The sequence below is a fragment of the Nelumbo nucifera genome, chromosome 1, assembly GCF_055504915.1.
Source record: "Nelumbo nucifera cultivar China Antique chromosome 1, China Antique-T2T, whole genome shotgun sequence".
Taxonomy (NCBI): Eukaryota; Viridiplantae; Streptophyta; class Magnoliopsida; order Proteales; family Nelumbonaceae; genus Nelumbo; species Nelumbo nucifera.
This window is the reverse complement of record NC_142649.1, coordinates 67,183,967-67,209,254: the sequence shown is the minus strand read 5'-3', so window position 1 is coordinate 67,209,254 and position 25,288 is coordinate 67,183,967. Positions and strand designations below refer to the sequence as shown.

General features: G+C 38.7%; 1 protein-coding gene and 1 pseudogene across 2 annotated transcripts; both read right to left on the bottom strand.

Moving 5' to 3' along the window:
- Positions 1-774: 774 nt before the first annotated feature.
- Positions 775-16,207, bottom strand: LOC104594148 (putative BPI/LBP family protein At1g04970). Of its 2 annotated transcripts, XM_010254318.3 has the most exons (6): positions 15,562-16,207; positions 14,425-14,564; positions 2,818-3,169; positions 1,934-2,182; positions 1,330-1,455; positions 775-1,176 (listed from the first exon to the last, which is right to left on the bottom strand). In XM_010254318.3, exons 1-6 carry the CDS (start codon positions 15,967-15,969, stop codon positions 985-987), a joined length of 1,467 nt encoding a protein of 488 aa, XP_010252620.1. In that variant the 5' UTR covers positions 15,970-16,207; the 3' UTR covers positions 775-984. The 2 variants fall into 2 exon arrangements, with proteins under 2 accessions (XP_010252620.1, XP_010252621.1); XM_010254319.3 differs by lacking the exon at positions 1,934-2,182.
- A 4,178-nt stretch (positions 16,208-20,385) lies between these two features.
- LOC104594411 (uncharacterized) lies at positions 20,386-21,824 on the bottom strand (annotated as a pseudogene).
- Positions 21,825-25,288: the final 3,464 nt, after the last annotated feature.

Here is a 25,288-nt window from a genome sequence, read left to right as displayed (position 1 = left end):
TTGCTTATAAATAAAGCCCGTATATCACATGGGTCCTAACTAGTTCTAAATGTGAAATTGCTTAAACTTTCATTGGTTCGAAACTTGATCATGGAGCAAACCCAATTCCTTTTCTGAAACAAACCCCTTTTCAGTTCAGCTGGCATTAAGCCACACATGGCAATCCTTCTAGCAGAGCCATTGATTCCTATTCGGGAGGATTCAATTTTGAGATCACTTTGGCAGTTTGGAAAAAACAACCTGGGCTGTTTTGGGAGCCTCTCTACACATGACACCTTAGCTAATTCAAGTTTTCATTTGTCTTTTCAACTAAAAAATATCGAGTGTAAATACTATTTTACCCGTACTCATTATGAAATGTCATTCACACCAAGCTTCCAAAGCAGCTGTTTTTTACAAACAGCCAAAGTTTTTCCTTGCTTTGGTTCGGCTGCTTGCTCAAAATGGCTTGTATCGGAGAGCCATGTAAAATTGTAAATGGCCACACGATGATCAAATTATATTTCGAGATTTTTTCAATCTAACATTGCTTCTAGGCAAGGTTTAAATGATCAGAAATGTAATGAATAAAGACAATTTTAGGAGGACATGACAGATTTTTTCTTTTAGGAACAAGTAAGGAGACATGCTTATGAATTGTTGAAAAATTAAGACACGCATGCAAATGTTGGGGAAACCAAAGAACGCCCCCACCCCCCCAAATATAACATTATATCTAAAGTCTCAGATGATCACAAATCATGTAAGAACAGTTAAGTCCTGATAACCATCCAATGAATCTTTCAAAAACGATAATGCATTATATCATTATCTCATCTCATGGTGCAGCTCTGTCCTTCACAAACATCATAGTGATCCAAGATTGCACCAATCTTAAGATGGAAAAACAAAGGAATTGCTTAACTTGTACGAAATCAACAGTAGACTTTCTTTCCTTGTATTACAACACCTAAATCCTTGTAAAAAAAGCTCTAATACATCTACTCATGGGAAGAGATAATTATAGAATGAATCTGCCAAGGCCACATCACTACAAACTGTTATTAGTGAATTGGTACAAAGTATCTTGGCATTTTGAAGGTTGAAACCCCGGATAATAGGCAAGGGGAATCCTTTCTTCAGGTGTAAGTTCACATATGGCAAGAAAACGGTTTTCAGGAATATCCACATCACTGACTGCACAATAAAAAGAACCATCTGATCAGTAGTACAATAACCATCTTTATGGACCTATGGTCCAATGTGATTCAAATCCATATACTAAAATAAACTGAATGAGTATTGTGCTGACACAGCTGGGCTGATGTAAGCATGAAAACATCACTATACCTGAATTAGGTGCATGTGGAAGTTACCAACTTTGCTCCACTTCAGTGTGAGGGTAAAGTCATTTAATCCAACATTACCCGCCAAGTTATTCCTTATAACCTCAACAGAAGCTGATGTGCTAATCACCTGTTCAAGAAAGAGTTTTCATGATGAAATGCGATAACAGCGTTGAACCTTTGGATTTTATCCTTATGTTACATATTACTTCTATTTCTTACTAAATGATATCAATTAATATTCATAAAGTTGGATGCCTGAAGATGCAGTGTTTTTAAAAGAGTAAAAGAAATCCATGTTTTTGCACATCATCCTATAGTGGTTTAAGGTACTTGTGGGCAATGAAATTTCATGTAAAACCACAGGTTAAGTGAGTGGACGAGAAGGCATCTCTTTTGAGCACCCTGTGTACCAGTAGGGAAGATAGGTACACAAACTACTGGAGAATTGTCTAGGAAGGTGAAAATTTATATATGCAAATATGCAATCAATTTTATAGAATAATCGTACCCTGCAGATTGAACTAAAAGGAATAAGCATAACAAGAATCATAAATCAAGTATATACAAAAGGAAATGAAAATAAGCTTATCAAATATTGAGCTTACCACTGATATGCATGCAACTGGTATTGTTTTATTATCATCCAAAACATCAAGTATCATATCTGAATAAATGGTAGCATTGATATTATCAGGTGAAATCATTATTAGTGGAGGTGAAGATAAAGAAATATTCAGATTCATGTCCTTGTCTGGGTATTTCTTGTACAGTTGAGGAACAATATATTTCCAGCCAGCAGTGTTTAAAATATACTGATCCGGTACTTTGTCCACAGTCCAGTGCATAAAATCTCCCTGATCAATAAAAAGTGTTATTAGTACAAGACTTCCAACCTTGATTCCTTGACAGATACAACTAAACTACATTGACTATATTAATCATAGGCTAGCCAGCCTAGACCTTGATGGATGATGTGCTCAAGTACTCAGTGAGAGTAGTATTAGCTTATACCACCACTGTCTTAACCCTGTTTAGCTTGGGTTTCTCACCTCACAAGTTTCTCAATCCACCCACAGAGCTTAATTTTTTTTATATATCTATAGATCACCCACAGAATGAACTTTTAAAGGCAGTCAGGTAAAGTAGCATGATTAAAATTGATTACTCATTTATTTGTCTATGTCCCCAAGATTTACAAGGGATAATTAACAGTAAGTAGCTTAAAATGCATAGAAAACACTAGTCAATGCACCCTCCACACAACAAAAAGAAAAAAAAAGGAAGTTTCATAGTGAAGTTTAAGGCCAAATTTAACTCACGAGAAAAAAAAACTCAATTCTGAGCAGTTATGACCCCAAGCAATTAATTACACATGCAAACATGATGAGCATCATTTGGTGCCCTTTATTCAAATGAGCACCACTCAGGAATTCTGTAACTGCAATTAATCATAAAAGGGAAATTTATATTCATAAACTAGGAAACTTACATTGAAATATATGTCTGATGCAGAGTTAAATACTGCTTCATCAATTGAAATCTCTAGCATTTTAGGTGGACCTTTGCAGGAAACTGACGATTTTGAAATTTTATGATAATATCCGTGATTTACAGCCTTATCTGCTGCTACAAACAACCCATCAATCTCAAACCCAATGGAAGAATCAGTCAACATAGGATCATTAACAAAAGCGATATTCAGAGCAGCAATCTCATCCACTGGTATTTCTTTTGGGAAAGTATTAAACAAGGAATCAAGCTTCAAGACCCCCTCTTTCATATTCTTGGTAATAGCATTTTCCACTGAAGAAGTTATTTGCCCTTCAAAAAAATCCACCAATCTGCAAAATAGGAGAATCATATGAAAAAATAACTAAGAAGATCAATCAAGACAAGAAAATGATATAAAGGCCATTATAGTAGAAAAGGATGGCCCCATTTCAGTTAGACTATCACAAATAAGAAAGGTACAAGACCACTTAACTGGAAGGAAATAGTCATGCCTAGGGGTATCATTCCTATCCTGGCCTGCAAATTTCCAGGCTTGAGCTTAGGTTTAGTGTCCAAGCCCAGCACAGGCCTGCATCATGCCCAGAATATGTATATACAGGTCTGGGCCTGTATATGTATATGTATACATAGGTTAGGTGCTAAGTCCAGCCTGGCCCATGATAACTCCTATGCCATTCTAATGTTTTCTCATTTCCCATGTGAATGCAAGTTGTAGCTCAAATTTATGTTTGGCACGTGGCATAAGAATAGCCTTCTGCTAGTCAGATTAGGGCAGTTATTTTCTAGGAGGGAGACTTTGAGGTGGTAGTGAGTTGGTCCTTGGTACCTACATCTACATCATACTTTAAGGGAAGTTAGATCTTTACCAGCTGCAGGAAGCTTCTCACTCTTCTGGGATCAGAGCTATGCATATGATAAGGAGAACTGCTTATAGACTTGTTGATTAGACAATAATAAATTTAAGGGTAAGAGTTGAACCAAATCTTTTTTTTTTAAGATAAAAAATAAGGAATCTTATTAAAAAAGAGAATAATTTACAAAGACCCACCGAGAGGTGTGAGGTGCAACCTCTGTTTGGCTAAAGCATCTGCTAATCCATTGGCCAATCTTCTTTCCCACATTACTCAATGCCAAAGCGTCTTATTGCTAGTCAACCATTTAAACCTTTTCAAATCATCCTTGTAGGCCCAAATTACTTTTTTCTGGGTTCTTCAGCCATCTTGTCACCACCTTAGAGTCTCCTTCAATGATTAAATTCTCAATATTCAACTGTCTTGCTAGCTGAATTCCTTGCAGAGCAGCAAAGAGCTCAGATCTAATTGAATCACCCTCCCTAGCAGGGCCTGAGAATAAAGCTAACATACAGCCATCCTTATCTCTAAGTGCACCCCCTATGCCTGAAGGACCCGGATCTCCTTGACTGCTACCATCAAAGTTAAGCTTAACAAACTCAGTTTCAGGTGGAGACCAAATGGAGACAAGTCTTCTTTTTCTTGATGAGCTATTTGCTACAGCATTCCAATTCCTCAAATATCATCAAAGGAGAAGGGTGAAAAAATGTGCAAGGTTTTCACCCTATGTCTAAACCCTTGTTACAATACATTCCATCATTGCTTCCAAGTTTCTTTACTTCTCTAGGAAAATTCTGGTGTTTCTTTAATCCCAAATGGTCCAAATTAAGGCTGCCGCTGTGCTTCTCTAGAGAAGTCTTCCCCTCCTCTTGAGCCAGCTAAAGGTGGTAGAGTCAAAAGGCCTGTGTAGCTCCCAAGGCAAGGTCCAGACAAGAAATCAAGAGGTGGTAACAATTCTCCCCATCAGCTTTACAGAGGACATGCCAGTTTGGAGGTAAACAGAGAGAAAGCCTTCTCTTTTGTAGCAAATCCAATGTATTAAGCACCCACTTCTGGAGGAATGGGCTTGCTCCAAAATTATTTAGGATGAAAGACAAGATTGGACCAAGAGGGGCATAGAGAAGAGAAATAAGAGGCACAAGTAAAAGATCCAAACAAGTGAGGACACCAAATACTCCTGTCAAAAGAGAAAGGGTCTAAGCACACACTTTTGAAGATTTGCAAGAGGCTAGCCACAGAGTGAAGCTCCTACTCTCTCAGACCCCTTTGAAAATACAAGTCCCAAGGTAAGGCACTAGAGAGGGACAAAATTCACAATAGGCTCTTTCTTGAACAAAGAAACAGCATATAATAAGAGTTGAACCAAATCCATCCACCAAAAGTTTTCCCAAAACTTGATCTTGTCTAAATTCCCTACTTAATTTGTGATACAAGGTGAGAAAGTGGAAAGAACACAACTGGTGAATATTCAAGGTAAATGATCAGTGGTCAATTACTCATAAAAAAAAAAAGATTAGTAGTCACTGAGTGCTATGAGTTCGACCTGTTTGGATGATTGTTTCTCTATGTACTAAGTTGGTAGGTTCCATGAGGAGTCACCACAACCAGCTGCCAAATCCAGTTGCATTTCTCTTCCAAACACTCCACCTAATCATTCTCATTGTTTCTGAGCTGATAAGATGATCTTGCTTCTCTTTACTATAGTCATGAAAAAAAAATCACTAGCTTTTCCAGTCATTTTCATAACCTTTTTGGGAAGCTAAAGCAACAGACAAGTAATAAACAGGAGAATGGCAAAATACTAATTTGACCAAAGTGATCCTATAATCCTATTGCCCAGTAGGACAAGAAAATTCTTCTACATGAACAATTTCTGATTCAATCTCTCACCAAGGGATCTAGAAGATGGCAGATCAAGGTCTTACTCCTTTAAGACATTGATATTAGAGAGGACACCAAATAAAGCTATTGAGATAATACAGAAATTGATTAAACACTAGTTGCCAATGGTCTCTTATTCAAGGCAACTTAGGATCAAGAATCACAATGTAATGAATTCCATTATCATAGCACCAAGGCTAATGGATTCTATTATCCTTGTCTAGCAAACTAGTCAGTTGGCTTATGAACCTAAGCCTTAGCCTCTAAAAACCTACTTTCCTTCTTTCTCTCCATGAGAAGTAGCTCTCTCATATTCTTACCATAATACAAGAAGGCTGGCAGTACTAAAGAATTAACATAAAGAAAACAACATTACATAAAAATATAAGAGCATACATAAAAAAATACATGGTGAATTCCCTTCTTATATGCAGTCTGCAAGGTTAGTTTGCAGAACTTGAGAATATCTCTTAAACCACAACCAATAGTCATCTCAAGAGCCTTCATGCTACTGTTATTTTACCTTCTAGTTCTTCCCACAAACTATGGGATTCCCCATGATGCATGGATACTAAACAGCTTTTCTCGAAAGGCTCACCTTCCTAGGAATGTTTTAATAATATACCAAGGCATGATACCAGTCCAAAAAAATTGTAGTCATCCTCCAGGTTTTTGGTTCTAGGGGAGATCCAGTAAGCCATGAGAGCCTCCAAGTGAGTCTGGCTTCTATCAGGGCAGAGTCCATTTGCGCATTGTTCACGCAGCATGAGGACGCGCCATGTGTTCTTTGTCTCATGTGCATGATTGAATGTGTAACATGGATTAAATGCCATTAGCTTCTACTCGTTCCATTCCACTTCCCACACCTCTTTTGCCAGACACACCAAACTGAACTAGACCTGTTCATTCTCACTCTCTCCCTCTCTAACCGGTGGCGACCAACAGCCATCACCAGTGACCAGAGAGGAGTGGGAAGTGTTTAACAAAGGAATGTCACACCACTCTACCATAACCATGGAGAAATTCTTGACAAGTACAAGGGATTCGAGAGTTTCAACTCAGTTGTGGACGTTGGTGGTGGAACTGGAGCCACACTCAGTATGATCACTTCCAAGTACCCTTGTATCAATGCCATTAACTTTGATCTCCCTCACGTCATACAAGATGCACCCTCCTATCATCATAAGTAATTAACCTACCTCCTATATATACTCCATGCTGATAAACATGCCATTTTCATGAAAGTAATATTTTTTTTATTATTTTCAGTTCATCCTTTTATATATACAGTTAACTTATAGCCATGTATACCTCATCTATCTGAACAATTAGAATCTCTCCTGCTTCTCTCCTTTTTACCTCAAAATTAAAGAATACTTATATGATCATAAAGCACAACTGACTCCTGTAGTCATATTGTGTGTTTAAATATTCTTCTGCAGTGGATATGCCATGATTGGAGCGATGCACACTGCTTGAAAATTTTGAGAAACTGCTATCAAGCATTACCAGACAAGGGGAAGGTGATCATCATAGAATCAATTCTTCCAGTATCCCCAGACACTAACCTCGCTGCTAACGGTGTCTTCCAACCTGACAATATTATGTTGGCACATAATCCTGGAGGAAAAGAGAGAACTGAGAAAGAGTTTGAGGGCTTGGCCAAAGCTACTGAATTCGCTAACTTTCAAGTTATGTGCTCTGCTTTTAACAGTTATGTGATAGAGTTGCGCAAAAATTAAACATACCAACCTTTAATTTCGATTTCAAGCTAGTCTTGGATCTCGATCGCTTTGTTCCATTCCACTATTGGTATTTTTCATACCAACTCTGCTTCCCCTTCATTAGTATAGATTTTTCATGTTAACGAACTGAAAAGAGAACCCCACTTGGGTCTCCATCTTGACATGGATGAAAAGGTATTTCATGTTAACTTCATCATTGACATGGGTGAATATACCTTTTCTTGACATGTAAAGCAAGAGAACCCCACTTGGGTCTCCATCATTCTTACTCTGAAAAATTTCGCTCTTAGACTGTATTTGTATTCCCTTATAAAGCAGGTTTTCTCCAAAAATCATTGCTCTACCTGGGTTTTTCTCTGGTAGCCGGTGTTAACAGTTGCCGATGATGGATGTTGGTCGCCGCCGGTTGGAGAGGGAGAGAGTGAGAGTAAACAGGCCTGGTTCAGTTCAGTGTGTCTGGCGAGAGAGGAGCAGGAAGTGGAATGGAATGAATAGAAGCTAATGGGCGTTTAATCCATTTCGCACGTTTCAAGCACATGCACGAGAGAAAGAACACGTGGCATGTCCTCATTCTGCGCGAACAGTGCATGCATGGACTCTGCCCTGATAGAAGCTGAACCCCCTCCAAGCACATACAGTTTCCTTAATCCATGACATCATGCTTTGAAGGCATTGTAAGATGGAAACCACACCCATTGTCCTATCCATTTCTTGGATTTTGGTTTCTTGGACCAGGAGAAAAATTCTCCCAATTCATTTATCTATTTATCTCTTTTTTTCAGTTCTTCCTTCATGTACATCTCTAACACTGCCCACAAAGTCAAATCTTCCAATTATCTTCACTTGTTATAATCCCCTTCTTGAAATTCCTCTTCAACTGGGTCACCAGGTACACTGTTTGCAATGTAGGGTTGGGCAACTAAAATAAGAACATCCGAGCTGGTTATTTAAGAAACATGTACTCCCTGTTCACCATCTACATCACATGCCTAACAAATGCATGGCCAACTTAGCAAGCATGGGAATGAAAATAGAGAAGGTTACACAGAAAAATACAATTAGTTTCTAATTCTTGACAGTATGGCCGGCCAGAAATAAGAGGAAGAGAAGAGAAGAGAAGAGGAGAAGAAGAGAAGAGAAGAGAGGAGAGAAGAATGAAGGGTTTTGCAATGTAACAGTGCTGACGGCGCAAGCCTTTATTTTAATATATATAGGGCGGCAGAAATAACAAGGGAAAAGACCCTTGTGCCCCCGAGTACAATAACAGGCATAACAGAAAGAAAAGACGAAAAAAAAACACTTTAATTAGCCAAACAGACCCTAACATCAGCAACTAAATTATTTTAACACTCCCCCTTAAGTTGGAGCATAGATGTCAATCATGCCCAACTTGTCACACAAATCTTTGTGCCGCACATGATGAAGACCTTTGGTGAAGATATCTGCAAGTTGTTCTTCTGAGCTGACATATGGTGTACACACTTCTCCACTTTCAAGTTTCTCTCTAATAAAATGCTTGTCCACTTCAATGTGTTTCGTCCTATCATGCAGAATTGGATTAGCAGCAATATTGATGGCAACTTTATTGTCACAGTAGAGTGACATAGGATGGATCACTGTGAAACCCAGTTCACCTAACAGATTTCTTATCCACATGATTTCCGCAACTCCATGAGCCATTGCTCTATACTCTGCTTCAGCACTAGTTCTAGCCACAACACTTTGTTTTTTGCTTCTCCATGTGACAAGGTTTCCTCCTACAAAGGCACGATACCCACTGGTAGACTTTCGATCATTGACTGCTCCTGCCGAATCTGTATCAGTATATACTTCCACTTTTAAGTGACTGTGTTTCTGGAACAACAAACCAGCTCCAGGAAACTTCTTGAGATATCTCAAGATCCTCTCTGCAGCCTCAAAGTGAGTTGTCCTAGGGCTGTGCATGAGTTGACTAAGGACACCCACTACATAGGCAATATCAGGCCTGGTCATAGACAAATACAAAAGTCTCCCCACGAGTCTCTGGAACATCTTTACATCTTTCAAAAACTCTCCCTGACTGTCTCCCAGATGGTAATTAGGTTCAATAGGTGAATCAAATGGTTTTACCCCCAACTTGCCTGTATCTTCTAGTAGATCTAGTACATATTTCCGTTGGGAAATAAAGATGCCCTTGTGAGAGCGGGCAACTTCAATTCCAAGGAAGTATCGTAAGGGGCCTAGATCCTTCACCTCAAATTTAGTGGCTAAGAAGTTTTTCAGTCTCCAGATTTCAGCCTCCCAATCTCTTGTGATCACTATGTCATCCACATACACAATAAGAGTTGCAATTTTACCGTCACCTCTTTTCACAATAGAGTATGATCTGACTGGCATTGTTTGAACCCCATCTGTTGAACTTCTAAATGAAACTTACTGAACCAAGCCTGAGGTGATTGTTTCAACCCATATAGAGATTTTTTTAACCTGCACACCTTTTGTTCACTGTCTTTGGCACAGAACCCTGGGGGTTGGGTCATGTACACTTCCTCTTCCAAGTCACCATTCAAGAAAACATTTTTGATGTCCAATTGGTGAAGATCCCAGTCAAGATTTGCTGCCAAGGAAAGAAGAATCCTGATAGAGTTCATCTTGGCTACTGGAGCAAAAGTCTGTGCATAGTCCACTCCATATACCTGTGTAAAGCCTCTTGCTACCCGTCTAGCCTTGTACCTTTCAACAATTCCACCAGCCTTGTGTTTCACTATGAACACCCACTTGCACCCCACTGGTTCCTTCCCTTCAGGAAGGTCTACCAACTCCCAAGTGCCATTTTTGTGTAAAGCATCAATTTCTTCCTGCATTGCATTTGTCCATTCAGGTTTAGACAAAGCTTCTACCACAGTCTTAGGAACGGGGACACTGCCCACAGAAGAGAGAAAGGCACGATATGAAGGCGAAACATGCTCATAGGACACAAAATTAGAGATAGGATGATTAGTGGTACAAGACCTAACACCCTTCCTCTTAGCAATAGGAATATTAAGATCATTGGTGACAGGTGAATCAACATTTAGATGAACAGATATATCAATGGGAGCAAGTGTACCTAGCTGATGAGACGGATCTGCCTCGGGTGAATCCGATGATGTTGGTTGCGTAATGTCAGGCTCCACGGCTCTTGAACTCTGCTGGCTCTTATAGAGACGATGAAAAATCCGGAATGGAGGAGGATCGAGTAAAGGAGGTAGTTGAATTTGATTCGTCGCCTGTTTCTCCTCAACCCTACTCTCCCCCTGAGGAGAAACCGAGAAAAAAGGTTGATTCTCAAAGAATGAGACATCAATGGAAACATAGTACTTGTGAGCAATGGGATCATAGCAGCGATACCCCTTTTGAGATAAAGGGTAACCAAGAAAAACACAAGGAATAGCCCGAGGATCAAGCTTATCACGAGTAGGGGACAGGTTATGGACAAAACAACGACACCCAAAAACACGCATCGGAATGGTGGACAACGGGGCTGTAGGGAACAAGAGCTGATGTGGGGTCTTATACTCTAGTAGCCAAGAGGGCATGCGATTGATGATATATGTCGCACACAAGACTACATCCATCCAAAACTGTTTTGGCACATTCATATGAATCAATAAGCCATGAGCGACTTCGAGAAGGTGACGGTTCTTCCATTCAGCCACACCATTTTGTTGGGGTGTCCTGGCACAAGAGCTTCGTTGAAGTGACCCACTCGAAGCAAAAAACTTTGTGAGATCACTATGGAAATATTCCTTCGCATTGTCCGACTGGAAGATATGGATTTCCATTTGGAACTGAGTGAATACCAAGTGTATTTAGAATAATCATCAATCAAGGTAATGAAGTACTTATAGCCAACCGCAGTAGGTAGAGTAACAGGGCCCCAAACATCAGAATAAACAATATGAAATGGAAATTTAGATATTTTATTTCGTAAAGGTAAAGAACTTCTACAATGCTTACTCAACTGACAAGTTTGACACTGTAACTGACTCACTGACAAGGACTCAAACAACTTTGGAAACATAACTTTTAACGACTCAAAAGAAATATGACCTAAATGACTATGCCATAAATAGGCTTGACTCTCACTTGACGAACTCATGGACTCTGTCGCCACTAGACCAGCATTATTCTCCAACACGTAGAGACCATCCACCATGCTTCCTCTACCAATCGTCTTCCCCGAGGTCAAATCCTGAAACACACATGAAGACGGAAAAAAAGTGACTGAGCAGTTCAAGGAGTGAGTCAAACTACTAATAGACAACAAATTAATAGGTAATTTCGGAACATGCTACATTAGGAAGAGTAAGGCCAAGTGGGAGAGGTATGGTACCTCGGCCAGCTATGGTAGAAAAAGAACCATCAACCAGTCTTACCTTATCTCTCCCAGAGAGAAGGTTATATGTCTGAAACAAATTTGACTTACCGGTCATGTGATTTGAGGCTCCGGAGTCAATAATCCAAGGAGAATCAGTAGTATGAGATGACACATGGAAGGCTATGGCATTACCTGATGTAGACGCAAACGAGGTAAAGAGAGTAGGACCAGAATCCATCCGGCGGGGAGTCCTACCATACAATTCCAAATGTTCACGGAAAGAGTTGATAATATCTTCCTTAGGGTCAGAACTGGGATGCTTCTCCTGAGTTACCAAAGGACTAGTCTCTGTCGATGCCATATTAGCTGAGTTATACCTTTTTTGATTCTGCTGGCCTGGTTTCTTGCCCTGATCAGGTGCTGACTTCTTACCCAAATCCTGTGCCCATTTAGGTTTTCCATGGAAATCCCAACATGTATCTTTCGTGTGTCGTGTCTTCTGGTAGTGAGTGCACCAAAGCTTGCTCTTATCATCTGATTTTTTCAGAGTGTCACTCTTTTTAAAACCACCTCCGACATTTGTATCTAAATTTCCCCGGACAGCTAGGGCAACTGACTCCCCTTCTACATCATTCATCACACTTCTTTTGCTTTCTTCTGACTGCACCAAGGCACCCTGATGGACTCATACGAAGGATTCAGCCCTAGGAGGAAGGCAAACACTCGTTGCTGAGATACAAGTGACTTATAGGCCTTTGCATCTTCATCACACTTCCAATTCACATTCTGATAGTGATCAAGTTCTTTCCATATTGATGTCAAATCAGAATAGTACATCGAGAGGCTCCTCTCCCCCTGATTGCAAGTAGAGGATTCAGCTTGCAGTTGATATATCTTGGCATAGTGTCTCTGCTCTGAATATGTGGACTTCGCTTGTTCCCATATCTCACAAGCAGTTTCAGCCCACATAAAAGTCTTCCTTACTTGTGGCAGCATTGAAACCAAGAGCCAAGACATCACCATACTGTTCTCTTAGTTCCACCTATCATGCTCAACACTTCCATACTTCGGTTCCTTCACTCTCCCATTGATGTATCCTATTTTCCCCTTAGCAGTGATATATAGTTTTATTCCCCTAGACCACTCAAGGTAATTCAGACCATCAAAGGGAATAACAGCCATGGGAAAGCTCATATCCATTCCCCCACTCACTCCATTGTGGCTCCCTGAAATCTCTGAAGTAGCAGAATTCTCAGTCGACATGGTCAAACAGATAATCAGTCCCAAACACCGGACTTAGGACCCCTCCTTACTCCACAAAACAATGCTCCACTCAGTCCACACCCACACACTTGGGTTTAACAACCAGGTTGAGCACAAACAGTACCAAATTCCGGACAAAACAGAGGTAGTATTCGGCAGATTTCAGACCTGTATAGTTTTAACAGTCCCAACCTACCAGAATTCTAGAATGTCTAACAGCCACTGATCAGCAGGAGAGATCCTTCTTACTTATAGTCAAATCAAATCATTGAGAAGACAGGTCATCCTTGACCTACAGTTGTCTTAACACATGAACAGGATCACATGATCCAAGAAAAACCAGGGTTATACAAATTCGACAGCATTCAGCCGCCCAGACTCGTAGGGTTTTCACTCGGCACATGACCAAGGAGGGTAAAGAAGAGAAAACAAGGAAAACTGTACCAGTTGTAGAGCTATTTTTTCAGTCCAGAATCAGATTTCTGTTCCACCCAAGTTCAGCAAGTCTGTTTGATCTATTCTCTCAGTAAGGTTGTTCGATCTGCTCTCTTTAATCAGTATTCCCGCTCTGATACCATCTTGACAGTATGGCCGGCCAGAAATAAGAGGAATAGAAGAGAAGAGAAGAGGAGAAGAAGAGAAGAGAAGAGGAGAAGAAGAGAAGAGAAGAGAGGAGAGAAGAATGAAGGGTTTTGCAATGTAACAGTGCTGACGGTGCCAGCCTTTATTTTAATATATATAGGGCGGCAGAAATAACAAGGGAAAAGACCCTTGTGCCCCTGAGTACAATAACAGACATAACAGAAAGAAAAAACGAAATAAAAAACATTTTAATTAGCCAAACAGACCCTAACATCAGCAACTAAATTATTTTAACACTTATTAACAAATTGTTAGAGAATGCAATACTTGACGTCAAATGATAGCATCAGGATGGGAGGACTGAAGGCTGCCCTGCCTTCCTCTGTTGCATGCATACATGCAACTAAGCTTTAAGATTGGGAACCACCATTTATGGGTGCAGACAAGGAAACCCACTGGATTAAAATCGGCTTATTTGATTAATGTATTCACTAATTACAAGATCCATAAATCTTCTTTATTTATTTCTGCATTCTTTGCCACACTGTCTCTAATTATACATGTTTTTCTTTTGATAAGAAACAATACTTCATAATTTTTAATAATAATGGGGAAAAGCCCAACTATACAAGAAGCCTGCACTCAATTTACAACAGCAGCCTAAAGCTTACCCACTTCGCTCATACATGTTAAGATTATACAATCTGGGTTTTTGCTCCAATAGATCCTAGATCTAATGTATGGTGGATCCTACACATCTAAAAAACTATTTCATGGCTTTAATAGCCTCTCCAAATGGTGGACAAAATAGAACCAAGACTGCCAACACTAGATGAAAACATCAATAAAAACTTTAAGGAAAAAAAGGTGAGATACAACATTATTTCAAACAAAACCAAATTCTGAAAAAAAAATTAACTTACCCTTGATAAAGCCAAGATGCTCCACCATCTAAATCTATAGATATCTCTTTAACAAAACAACTACATTCCATGAGAGACAGCTCCAGCGTTCCTTCTTGATTCTCCAAACCCAAAGTTAGCCCTACTTCCAGGCCTTCAACCTTACCTAGAAGCAGCACTCATCAGTTTCCCTTTGTTGAAAGATACATTGAAGATGATGACATAATCATGTAGGAGGAAAGAATAGAAAAGCTTTGAAAAGGTAGCTGGCAGACCTTGAGTATTGCTTGTGCAAAGCAACAAAATGCATGCCCAATTGCTAGTCCAAGAAAGGGGAAAAAAAAGAATCTAACAAGCCCCCTCACCTGGAATAGATGAAAGGGTTCATAACCAGTTGAGTGTTCTATCCGTCTATGACTGGCAATTGGATATCATGGTCCCATAATCAGTTGTAGGAGTTCAAGAAATTACGTGGCACCTAAATCCTAACCTTACATGACTAAATTAAGTAATTCATGCAGTGCAGGCATTGACAGTTATATTTCAGAGTGCTCAGATATTACGAACCATGAAGCCTCAAGATTTTTGTCACAAAGGAATGTCAATGTTTACAGTAGGAAAACAATAGAAGTGACCACCTAAGGCATAATATTTCATTCCTTGAAATTATCTTAATAAATATAACTTTTGCAAGGTAGTAGGAGCTGAAACTTATTATGACCCCAAGTGGTAATATAATGCTAATTCCATATACAGCAGTTTCAGGTGTTCACTTCTATTTTATGTTCACGTCCCCAAAACAATGGTTGAATCATTGCATTTGGTAGCCCAACATCCATAACCATTATTCGCAAAACCATCACATTATTCAATTGATTATCAATCTTATTAGTTGAAGCAAGACGGAAAACAAAAACAAACAAAATAATTTGAATCCAGTAATCATTATTTACACAAGCTTGATTCCGTCCATGAAAGTATCCATTAATTAAAACTACAAATTTCACAACACATTATTAATCTGGAATTAAATCTAAAGCTGCAAACTTGAAAAAGGATAAAAAAAGATTAAAAAACTTAAAATAGAAGCCAATAACTTCAACAACATCTCTAGATATTGGAGGACAGGGCAAAGTGAAAAGCCTTCTCGGGGTATACCTGAATAGAGGCATGGCCTTTATCCGAAACAACAATAGGGATGAACCAGGTACCATAGGAATAATACCAATTCATACTCAAATTTGCGGTGGCACCCGAAGCAACAATTGTTATACCGGTATCGCCAGGCTTCACCTCTGATGCAGAAACATCGACCCTATAGATCGTGATATTGGATAGAACTATATGAACATTACCCACTAAGGGGATTTTCACAGTCTTCTGGATTTGGGGCAAGCTAAGAGGCGCTAGAGAGGTAATTGCCAGGTCTACCAATATATCCTTGGAGAAATCAAGACCCTTCTGGGATATGACTGCAGAGATGAAGCCTTCTTCACTGGATTGTGATTGGGCGTGTACAGGAACGAATAGTAAGGCTACGAGAACGAATAAAGTAGTCGCTGCCATCGATGCGATGAGGTAGAGACCCAGATTAGAAACTTATCAGAGAAGAGCAGAGGCCATGAACATGATTGACCAGATGGAGACAGTAGATGGAAGCAGAAACTAAGGTGTAAGAATCCATAGAAGAGATGAAGGAAGCAGAGTGGAAATAGAGTGGAAATGGAGTGTTGCACGAAGGACATGGCTGGTTTGGATCTTTCTGTACTGATGATCGGAACTCGTTGTTTTAGCATTCAATCTTCCACTTGCTACTGAGGATTGCTTTTCTTGTTGATAATTATTACGTGAGTGGCACGTGCATTTGCACGTTCTGGATGGAATGGTTAGATACTTTTGTCAACCGTCAACAACATATAGCTCGATAACGGCTGTATTTTTATCTATAAAATTTACCATTTGCACGTGCATTTCCATATGTGTTATCTATAAAATTTACCATTATATATATATTATTTATAAAATTTTTGAGATGGGATAAAATGAAAATTTCTCTAAAATATAAGAAAACATTAGTCTTTTTATATATTGTTAATTATATAATTGTAGGTAACCCAGTTTTAACATGGCAATAAGATAATGACTTGAAGGAAGAATTCTTTGATTCCAAGCATAGACGATGTGGACTCTTGTTATTGTTACTACTTACTAGTGTTATGTTCGCAGGGGCTAGTGAATTGATAATTTACCATAACAGCAAATGAGAAAAGTAAAATTTGTCCTTAGTTGCAAATTTTGAAGCTCACATCATACAAAAATTTTAAAGAAAATATATAAATTAAATTAATGTCAAAAATAATATTTATATAATTTAATATTATTAAAGAGCAAAAATATTCTAAATAAATATTACCTAATTACTTTATGGATATATGGTGCCACCATGGAAGTATCCTACAAACAAATCAACTAAAAATAGATGATGCAAACTAAAAAAAATAATGAAATAAAAATGCCAATATATCTATTATAGCCCATTTAGAGATAGAGAACATTTTCCTTGATAATCTATTAATTAAATCCCATTAAATACCTATTTCCCCTCTCTCTCCCTCCCCCTCCCCTACAAGGGTATACACTTGTAAAATGTATATTAAATTACTTGATTTCACTTAATGTATTGTTGAATTTATTAATTAGTTTAAGGTTATTAATTGTAATTGTATATTTTTAAAATTTTGAGTGCTTAATGTAATTTTAGTATGTAATTAGATTAATTAAGTTAATAATTTATTTAATTTACCATGATCAAGTTACCTTAACTAAATTAACTATGACAACTAATTAAATTACACCAAATTAATTTGCTTATCTTACCTAGTTGAAATATCTAAAAAATTTCAAAGTTACAATTAGGCAAAATCTATAAACAATCTATGAAAATTGATACAATATAGATTTTGCTAGAGGTGTAAATCGGGTCATGTCGGGCCATGCTTCCCTCCCTTGGGATACTTTAGGGGGTCAGCCCGAGCCTGCATAGGTCTGTGCCATGCCATGCTGCGAGGACCTTCCATTCTCTCTCTATGTGAAAGCTTCTCTTTAGACTCGTTTATTATGAAGTTATATACAATATGATGTGCATAATCTTAGAAACAATCATTCGGACAAACATTTATTGTTAAAGTCATAGCATGTTAGTGTGCTATCCATACACAAGATATAGAATATGTTATTGACTATTATTGGATTTATGATGAATCTACAACAAAGTCATATCATATGTGTTATGACCACCATTCTTTGGTCTCCTATACTTGTTCATCCACTTTTGCTTCTATTTAGGTTGTATTTGATATTAATGTTTGGGATCTTGGTTGATGGTGACTTGGTTGGTGAGGTATCTGATGTAGGGTGCTTTGGCCCGACTTAGTAATAGGGGGACACGTGGACACGACCTAACTAGCAGGATGACAGCTCAGTCTGATGCACCAAGTCTGCAACCCATCGAGCTCGAATAACCAAACCACCTCGGTCCCAAGGCACTTCGGTATTCGTAACAGGTCGGATCCAAAGGGCACTAGCTCGGGTAATATTGACCGACCACTGCATGGAAACCCCGAAGATCTCGCCACCAGATTCTGTGCCCCACGGAATCACGCCTCGTAACAACTAACATTATCTCCCCTGTTCGATTCAGGCGGAAGTGATGAATCTTATCAGTTGGCAGCGTTATCCCCAATTAACGCGAAAACGGACCTCATCGTGATGAGGATCCCGGAACCGCTCCGCGAAACCCGCAAAGGCTCCACCCCCCGGGGGTGAAAGATACACGTAATCTCTGCTCTCTATCCCTCTTGCATTCTAAGCTATTATCAGCTCGCAACCAAGTACTAACTTAAGCATTGGAGCAACCTTGTCGGGTAAGCAACCCTGGGTTCTTTGATTCGCTTTTTGTAGATCATCTGAGTTCGTCGTCTACTAGAAGCCAGATCACCTCCAGTTGGGAGCAGTCGGATTGCACTATTAATGTTTGGGATCCTTGGCTAATGGTGACTTGGTTGGTGAGGTATCCATCTATTTATAGCGGAGACTTGGGATGGCCTACCCTATTGTGTAGCCTTAAAAACACAAGAGTATAAAAAAAATATCACCATTTGTAGGAATGGCAATGGGGCGGGGATCATATTCTCTGTCCCCAATCTCGAATTTGAAATAAATCGTCGTCTCTGACCTTAATCCCTTCTGAGGATAAAGGTTATTCTCCATCCCCAATCCCTAAGGGTCTGTTTGATTGCTGAGAAAATTGGACTGAGAAAGGAAAATTTATTTTCTCAGTTAGTTTTAATGTGTTTGTTTGTTGAGAAAATTTTTGTGAGAAAATCCACTTTCTAGTGTTTGTTTGCTGAGAAAAATTTTCTCAACTAAAAAAATGCATGTAATTTACTTTTATGACAACTTGCACCCCCCAAATGTATGACACATATGATTGAACTTTCCACGTGGCATGATAGTGTTATTAAACTTGCTCATTCAAAAATTTTACTTAAAAAGAGTAAGAAATGCTTAATTATTTCGACCTGCTCATTCATCATATAATTTGTTCATAGGTCTACTCAATGTACTCATCCATAAAAAACCTGTGCATGCATTCATAAAATAGTCTACTCTAAACTAAAATTGCTCTATTATTTGGACCTGTTGGTACATCAAAGAAGTTGCATTCAATAACATATTTCATTCAAAAAGTCATACATACATCAATAAATCATTTGAATTTGTCTTTAACCTGTAATTAGTTCATCAATGCCAATAGTTCAACCTATTCATTTAATGTAGTCATAATCATCCATATACCAATAAATCCATTTGTGATAAAATATAACCATTCATTCCACCTAATACAAGTAGATTGACCATCGCAAAAAAAAAAGGGATAACAATCAAATTGCCAATGCATCCTCAAAAAATATACAAAATGGACGCAGAGGCTCAACCATCAAAACAAGTTTTTGCCATATATAATTAGTACCTAATTTGTTAATAATCATGGATAATCATGATTAAAGTCCATAAACCTTGCCTCTTTAAATCATTGATAATCATGGACCTAGAAAGGCGATTAAGAAGATACAATAGTCACCTTCATTAATCTTTTGGGCCCCAAAGGACCCGGGTCTTGATTCTTGAGGACACACCCACCAAAGTGCAGCTTAACTATTTAAGAACTAACAAGGTCTCTGCCTCAACAAACCAGTACACAATATATTAGCCAAAGCTTTTTCATCTTCTCTAGCCACAACAAATTGTAAATATAAATCTAAAAGCCTATTATCTGACTCAATATTCAAATTTTACACAAACATCACCAAGGAGTATCTTCCAAGGGATTATAAACCATCAAAGATTAAGCAGAACCATCTTCGAAGTATGTAATTGTCATTTGCATCACCAAAAGAAGACAACAAAGGCACATAAAAAGCTAGATAAAACCCTCTACTAGGTTCTAGGGTAGATGCAGCAGAAGAACACCGATAGTCACTTCAGCAGAAAGACACAGAAAAAAACACTTTAGTGATGAAAATGTGTGTTGTTGAAAAAGATTAACTAAAGATATTATCAACCATTAAAGGCAGCACCTTAATAGGGGGCTAAGAGAAACCAATTCCATTCTCCCACAATGAACCTATATTGGGCCCTTTACATATCTTGGGTGATCAACAAAAAGAACTCCAGACATCCCATCAGAGAGCCTGTTGCTAATAAATTATTATGTAAAACAAGATACAAGTATAACAGGATTTATGTAATAGATTTAGTAATTTTTATGGCAAAGCCACTGAACAATTCAATTGATGGGACAGTAAAGATGCCTTCGGAACTAATTGTTTATAGCACTATGTGGTTCAACCTTGTAAGCAGTCCATCTTAACCACTCATTAGAAGACAAGCATGGAATACCTCGTGAGATGCATGGTGGGATTACCTTGCACTAAAAACAGGTTCAGCATCTGAGGTAGGCTGCATTTTTCAAGTGTACTTTAGAAGCAATCCTTCTGGTGAGAGACCTGGTATATGCAAATCTCTATAAATACAAAATCAGAAACAAAAGTTAGAGCAATCAATTCCAACCAATCCAGTAATAAATATAAGGAGAACAGTTTCAATAAATTAGCCAAGAAGACGAGGAGAAAGGAAGTGGGAGAGAGGGATCCGAGCAAACCTGATGTATGGCTGTAAATCCTTCCATCCCCACTTCTGTCGCTCCCTAAAGAGCACTGCAAAATGATCAGCAGGAGTGGAGGGCAGAGATGAAACACTGAAGGCACGGATCCATGTCTCAACTCCAAGCCTCTCTACCAACACTTCCCCTTCCAACATCTCAAAGCTTGCAGACATCCCAGCAGGAATTTTCTTCATCCACTCATCCATAAAACTCTCCATTTTCATCTTCCCTCCTTTCAGAACCACTCTGGAAAAATGAATACAAATCCACCTCTCATCCAAAACACACGCTCTACCGTTGCTTCCATTCCCCTCTCCTACCTGGCTTCCATACACTTCTAAACAATGCAGTGCTAGCATGCGGGGAAACCCATGAGCCTCCAGCATGCCCACAACTTCATCTTCCTTAAGCGCATTTAAAGACCATCCATTCAACACCGCATTGTGCAAAAGCATACTCAGAACAATATCCATATACTTCTCATCCCGATTCTCCAATAGCCATCAATCTCCACAGCCGAAAGAGCTCGTAGACCAGCTCTCAATTCCTCATCACTAGCTTGTATCCTGTCAACTAAGTCCTCCCATTGAAACAAACCCGTCTTGTCTTTCTCAATCTCCAATTCCTCCACATCCATCTCATCTTCTGGTCTATAGGGGTTCTCCATGAGGAGCAATTTAAGCTTATCCAGCTTGGGAGCAACTTCCACAAGTTCCATAATTCCAAGTGCCACTTTGAGTACCGATGGAACCACTGGCTCATCGCTAGCAGTCTCACTCGACTCCGACGGATCTGATGGAGGAACGAGGAACATAGAATTGGAGGTTCCGACGAACTTGACAGCATAAGTCTTGGATGGCATACAAAGAACAGCTTCTTCGTCGGACTGACCTCGTAGACTCACTCTACAAATAAAGAACCCTAGAACTGAATACTGAATCATAACCCAAGTCGAAGAAATTGCAGAGATACAGAAAAGAAATATGGATGAAACCTAAAAAATCGAATTTGAAGAGTTGAAAACTCATTGCGATTACCTGTTGTGAAGGATACCAGGAAGCAACTTCTCGTCGATTTCAAGAAGCATAAGATCATCATGGGGCCCAAAGTGGGGGTGATAAGCGATCGAGATTGAGGAGTTCGATTGAAGATTTAACACTGCTTTAGCTCCTCCTCTACAACTTTCGTGTTCCATCTCTCCCTCTCTGAGCTCGCTCTCTCTCTCTCTCCGTCGGTGCCTTCGACTTCTTGCTCTGACAAACTCGAGATATTTTCTCAACCTTTTCTTTTCTCACCGGGGTCGCACTGTTTTGGTGCGACCCCGCTCACTTAATTTTGGGAACCTGCGTCCCTCTTGTTTCTCATCCCAAAACACTGTTTACCTGTAAAAAAACGCAAGAAAGGGAGAATCATTCGGGATTATTCCCTTTTCTCATCCTTTTCTCAGCAATCAAACAGACCCTAATGGAGACAGGTTCCCCATGGCAACTCGAATCTCTGGAATTTTTAATTAGCAGTATTTTTTAAAATTAAATTTACTTAAAATAATGGGGTGTGTGTGTGCGTGTATATATATATATATATAATAAATAGAATAGCTAGTGTCATCAACATGTTTTTTTGCCTCTCTTACATTCTTTCTTCTTCTCTTCTCCTCTTCTTCTTGTCTTCTTCTTTCTTGGAAAATATGGTATCGGAGCAAGACGTTGCTCTCTAAATGTTCTCTTCTCTGATCGTAGCACCTTTTCTTTCTTCCCTGGACTAAGAATGGAAGAAGCAGACTTGACCAAGGTCTAAGAACACTTTGGCTCCTCTCTCCTTGCTTAGAACTAGACTATTATTCAAGAAAAACAACATCAAAAATAAGTTGAAAGTCGACTGAAGTCTTATCAAGAGGTTAATGATAGTTTTTTTTTTTTTTTTTTTTTTTTATGTTGTTAGTGGTTTTGGGATGAAATCTTTCAAAAATCTGCTCCGATTGAACAAACCCAAGAACTAGATTATTTGTAGCCTTGGTTCTTGGTAGTAAGTCCAAGAAAAAGCTATGTTTACACTAGCCGAATGGTGTAAGGGGGTGTTTGACCCTTTTGTGTGGATTTGTAGATCCAAAATTGTAAGGTTTTGAAACCTTTATAGGTCATGAGTGACCTGATTTGACTGGGAGGGTACTATAGTATTTTTTGTTGATGTGTTTGGACTTGTATTGTCCTTTGGGAAGGTCAAACAGACATGTACATGTGTGTGACAACAACTATTGTGTGTGAATGTATTTGTTACACGCATAAGATATCTAAGGAGTGGGGGTGTTTGTCATTCGCGTGTGTGGACTGAAAGATAGTAGGTCATTATTCATGCTAAAGTTATTTTACATGGCTACTGAAGATTCTACAACATCTGGAATTACATCTAATTAGGGTGGATTGAATGGTGGTAATGATACTTTAAATATATAACTATCACTCCCTTGGATGGTAGGAACTATTTGGTTTGGTCCAAAGAGATGTGGTTGTATATTACATCTAGGGGAAAGGTAGGGGATTTCAATGGGAAGGTAAAGGAGCCTAAATCAAGGACTACTGGATATCATAAGTGGACCAAGAAAATTGTATGATTATGTCATGACTTCTGACATCCATGTTACCTTCAATTAAGCAGAATATCATGTGGGCTGAGACAACCACAAAAATATGGGAACAAGCAAAAGCAACATATTCAAAACAAAGGCTTTATGCTAGGACTTACCAATTATAAGCTAAATCCTCAACATGTAAGTAGGGGGAGAGGATCTTATTTGCCTATTGTTCAACTTGAATTTCAATTTTGAAAGAGATGGATTACTACCAGAGTATTAGGTGGGAAAGTGAAAAAGCTTCCAAAGCTTATAAACTTGTGTCTTAGCAGCGTGTGTTTGCTTTCTTGTTGGGCCTTAATCTTGTATATGAACCTATTAGAGTGTAGATTTTGGTTATTAAGGATCTTCCATATGTTCAGGAAGTCTATGCTCTAGTTCAGTCATAGGTAAGTAGGAAATTAGCTATGAATTCTCCTGAGGGGGAGACTTTTGCCCTACCATCAAGGGGAAACATGAACTCAGGAAAAAAAGGGGAGGGCCAAAAAAGACCAGATGATATATGGTGCACTCATTGTTAGGAATCTAGGCACACTTGTGAAACTTGCTGAGAGTTGAATAGGAAGCCAAATGGGGCACAAAAACTGAGCAAGAAGTTAGAACAGGATCAGAATAGGAAACCAAATCAGAAGAAGTTCAAGATCAACCCCCAGGTTTTGATCTCAATGATGATAGTATTAACTCCTTCTGTGACCATCTAGAGCAATATAGTAAGGCTCTTAGACATACAGATACTAAGACTACTCCTTCAACTTCTTTTGCATCCTCCTTAGGCAACTTAGCCTTTGTCTTCCATGTAGCCTCTAAGACTTCAAAAACTCCATGGATCATTAATTTTGGTGCCTCAAACTATATGGTTGGTAAGTCAACCCATTTCTATTCATATACCCTCATCTTAAGTAGAGATAAAATGAGGTTAGCATATGGGTCTTTCTCCTCCACTGCTAGCTAGGGGTCTATATCTTTGCCCTTTGGCCTTCTAATATCAGATGTCTTACATGTTCCAAGGTTACCTATTATTTTTTTCTATTAGTAGTAGTATACATACTTTGAATTGTTCAATAACCTTTCTCCCACATTCTTGTGTTTTTCAGGATTTAGCCTTTAGGAAGATGATTGGTAAGGGGAACATGGTTGATGACCTCTACATACTGGAGAACAAAGTTGGTTATGTAGTTTTAGAGTCAATTAAGTAAGAGTTAAGTTATGTTGTGGCACCATTATTTGGACCATATTTCTTTTGAGTTTTTGAAACATTTATTTCCATAATTATTTAAGTTTTTGTCATTCAGTGATTATCAGTGTCAAGTGTGTTAATTGAGTAAGCATTGTGTAATTTATTTTCCTTTAAAAAAAATCAGATATTCCTTTTTTATCTTGTGTACTTTGATGTGTGAGGCCAGTTAATAGGGCCAATTAATATTCCAACTAAGAATGACTATAAGTACTTTATCTCATTTATTGATGATTTTTCTCGGTTACTTGTGTTTATCCTTGCACTCTCGAGAAGAAGTTCCTAAATTGGTGAAAGATTTTTAACGCATGATCTATACTCATTTTTAGATTGAGATTTGAGTTTTCTAATCTGATAGTGCAGAGGAGTATTTCCATGGTGATTTGATTGACTTCTTTGCCTCATGTGGCTCTCTTCACCAGAGCTCCTGTGCTAGAACCCCTCAACAAAATGGGGTTGTAGAAAGAAAAAAAATTGCCACCAACTAGAAATTGCTCAAAGATTACTCTTGCAAATAAATGTCCCAAAAAAATCGGCACCTACTAGATTTTGGATGGATGTTGTTCTAACTTCAACCCATGTTATCAACCATATGCCATCTTGGTTATTGGAATATAGGAATCCACATGAGCTCCTTTAACCTAAGGCTCCTTTGTTTCTCATACCCATGCATGTTTTTGGTTGTAAGTGCTTTGTTCGTGATTTCTCTCCCACCCAAGGTAAGCTTGATCCTATAGTTATTGTTTATATTTTTCTTGGTTTCCCCCTGTCTCATAAGGGTTATTGTTGTTTTATC

Bases quoted from the DNA above. Each gene is read 5' to 3' on its own strand.
- LOC104594148 (XM_010254318.3), bottom strand. From the start codon at position 15,969: ATGGCAGCGACTACTTTATTCGTTCTCGTAGCCTTACTATTCGTTCCT. The intron at 3,170-14,424 runs GTAAGTTAATTT...CCTATTTTGCAG, and splicing joins GCATCTTGGCTTTATCAAGG to ATTGGTGGATTTTTTTGAAG. The intron at 1,177-1,329 runs GTATAGTGATGT...TTTATTGTGCAG, and splicing joins TCCACATGCACCTAATTCAG to TCAGTGATGTGGATATTCCT.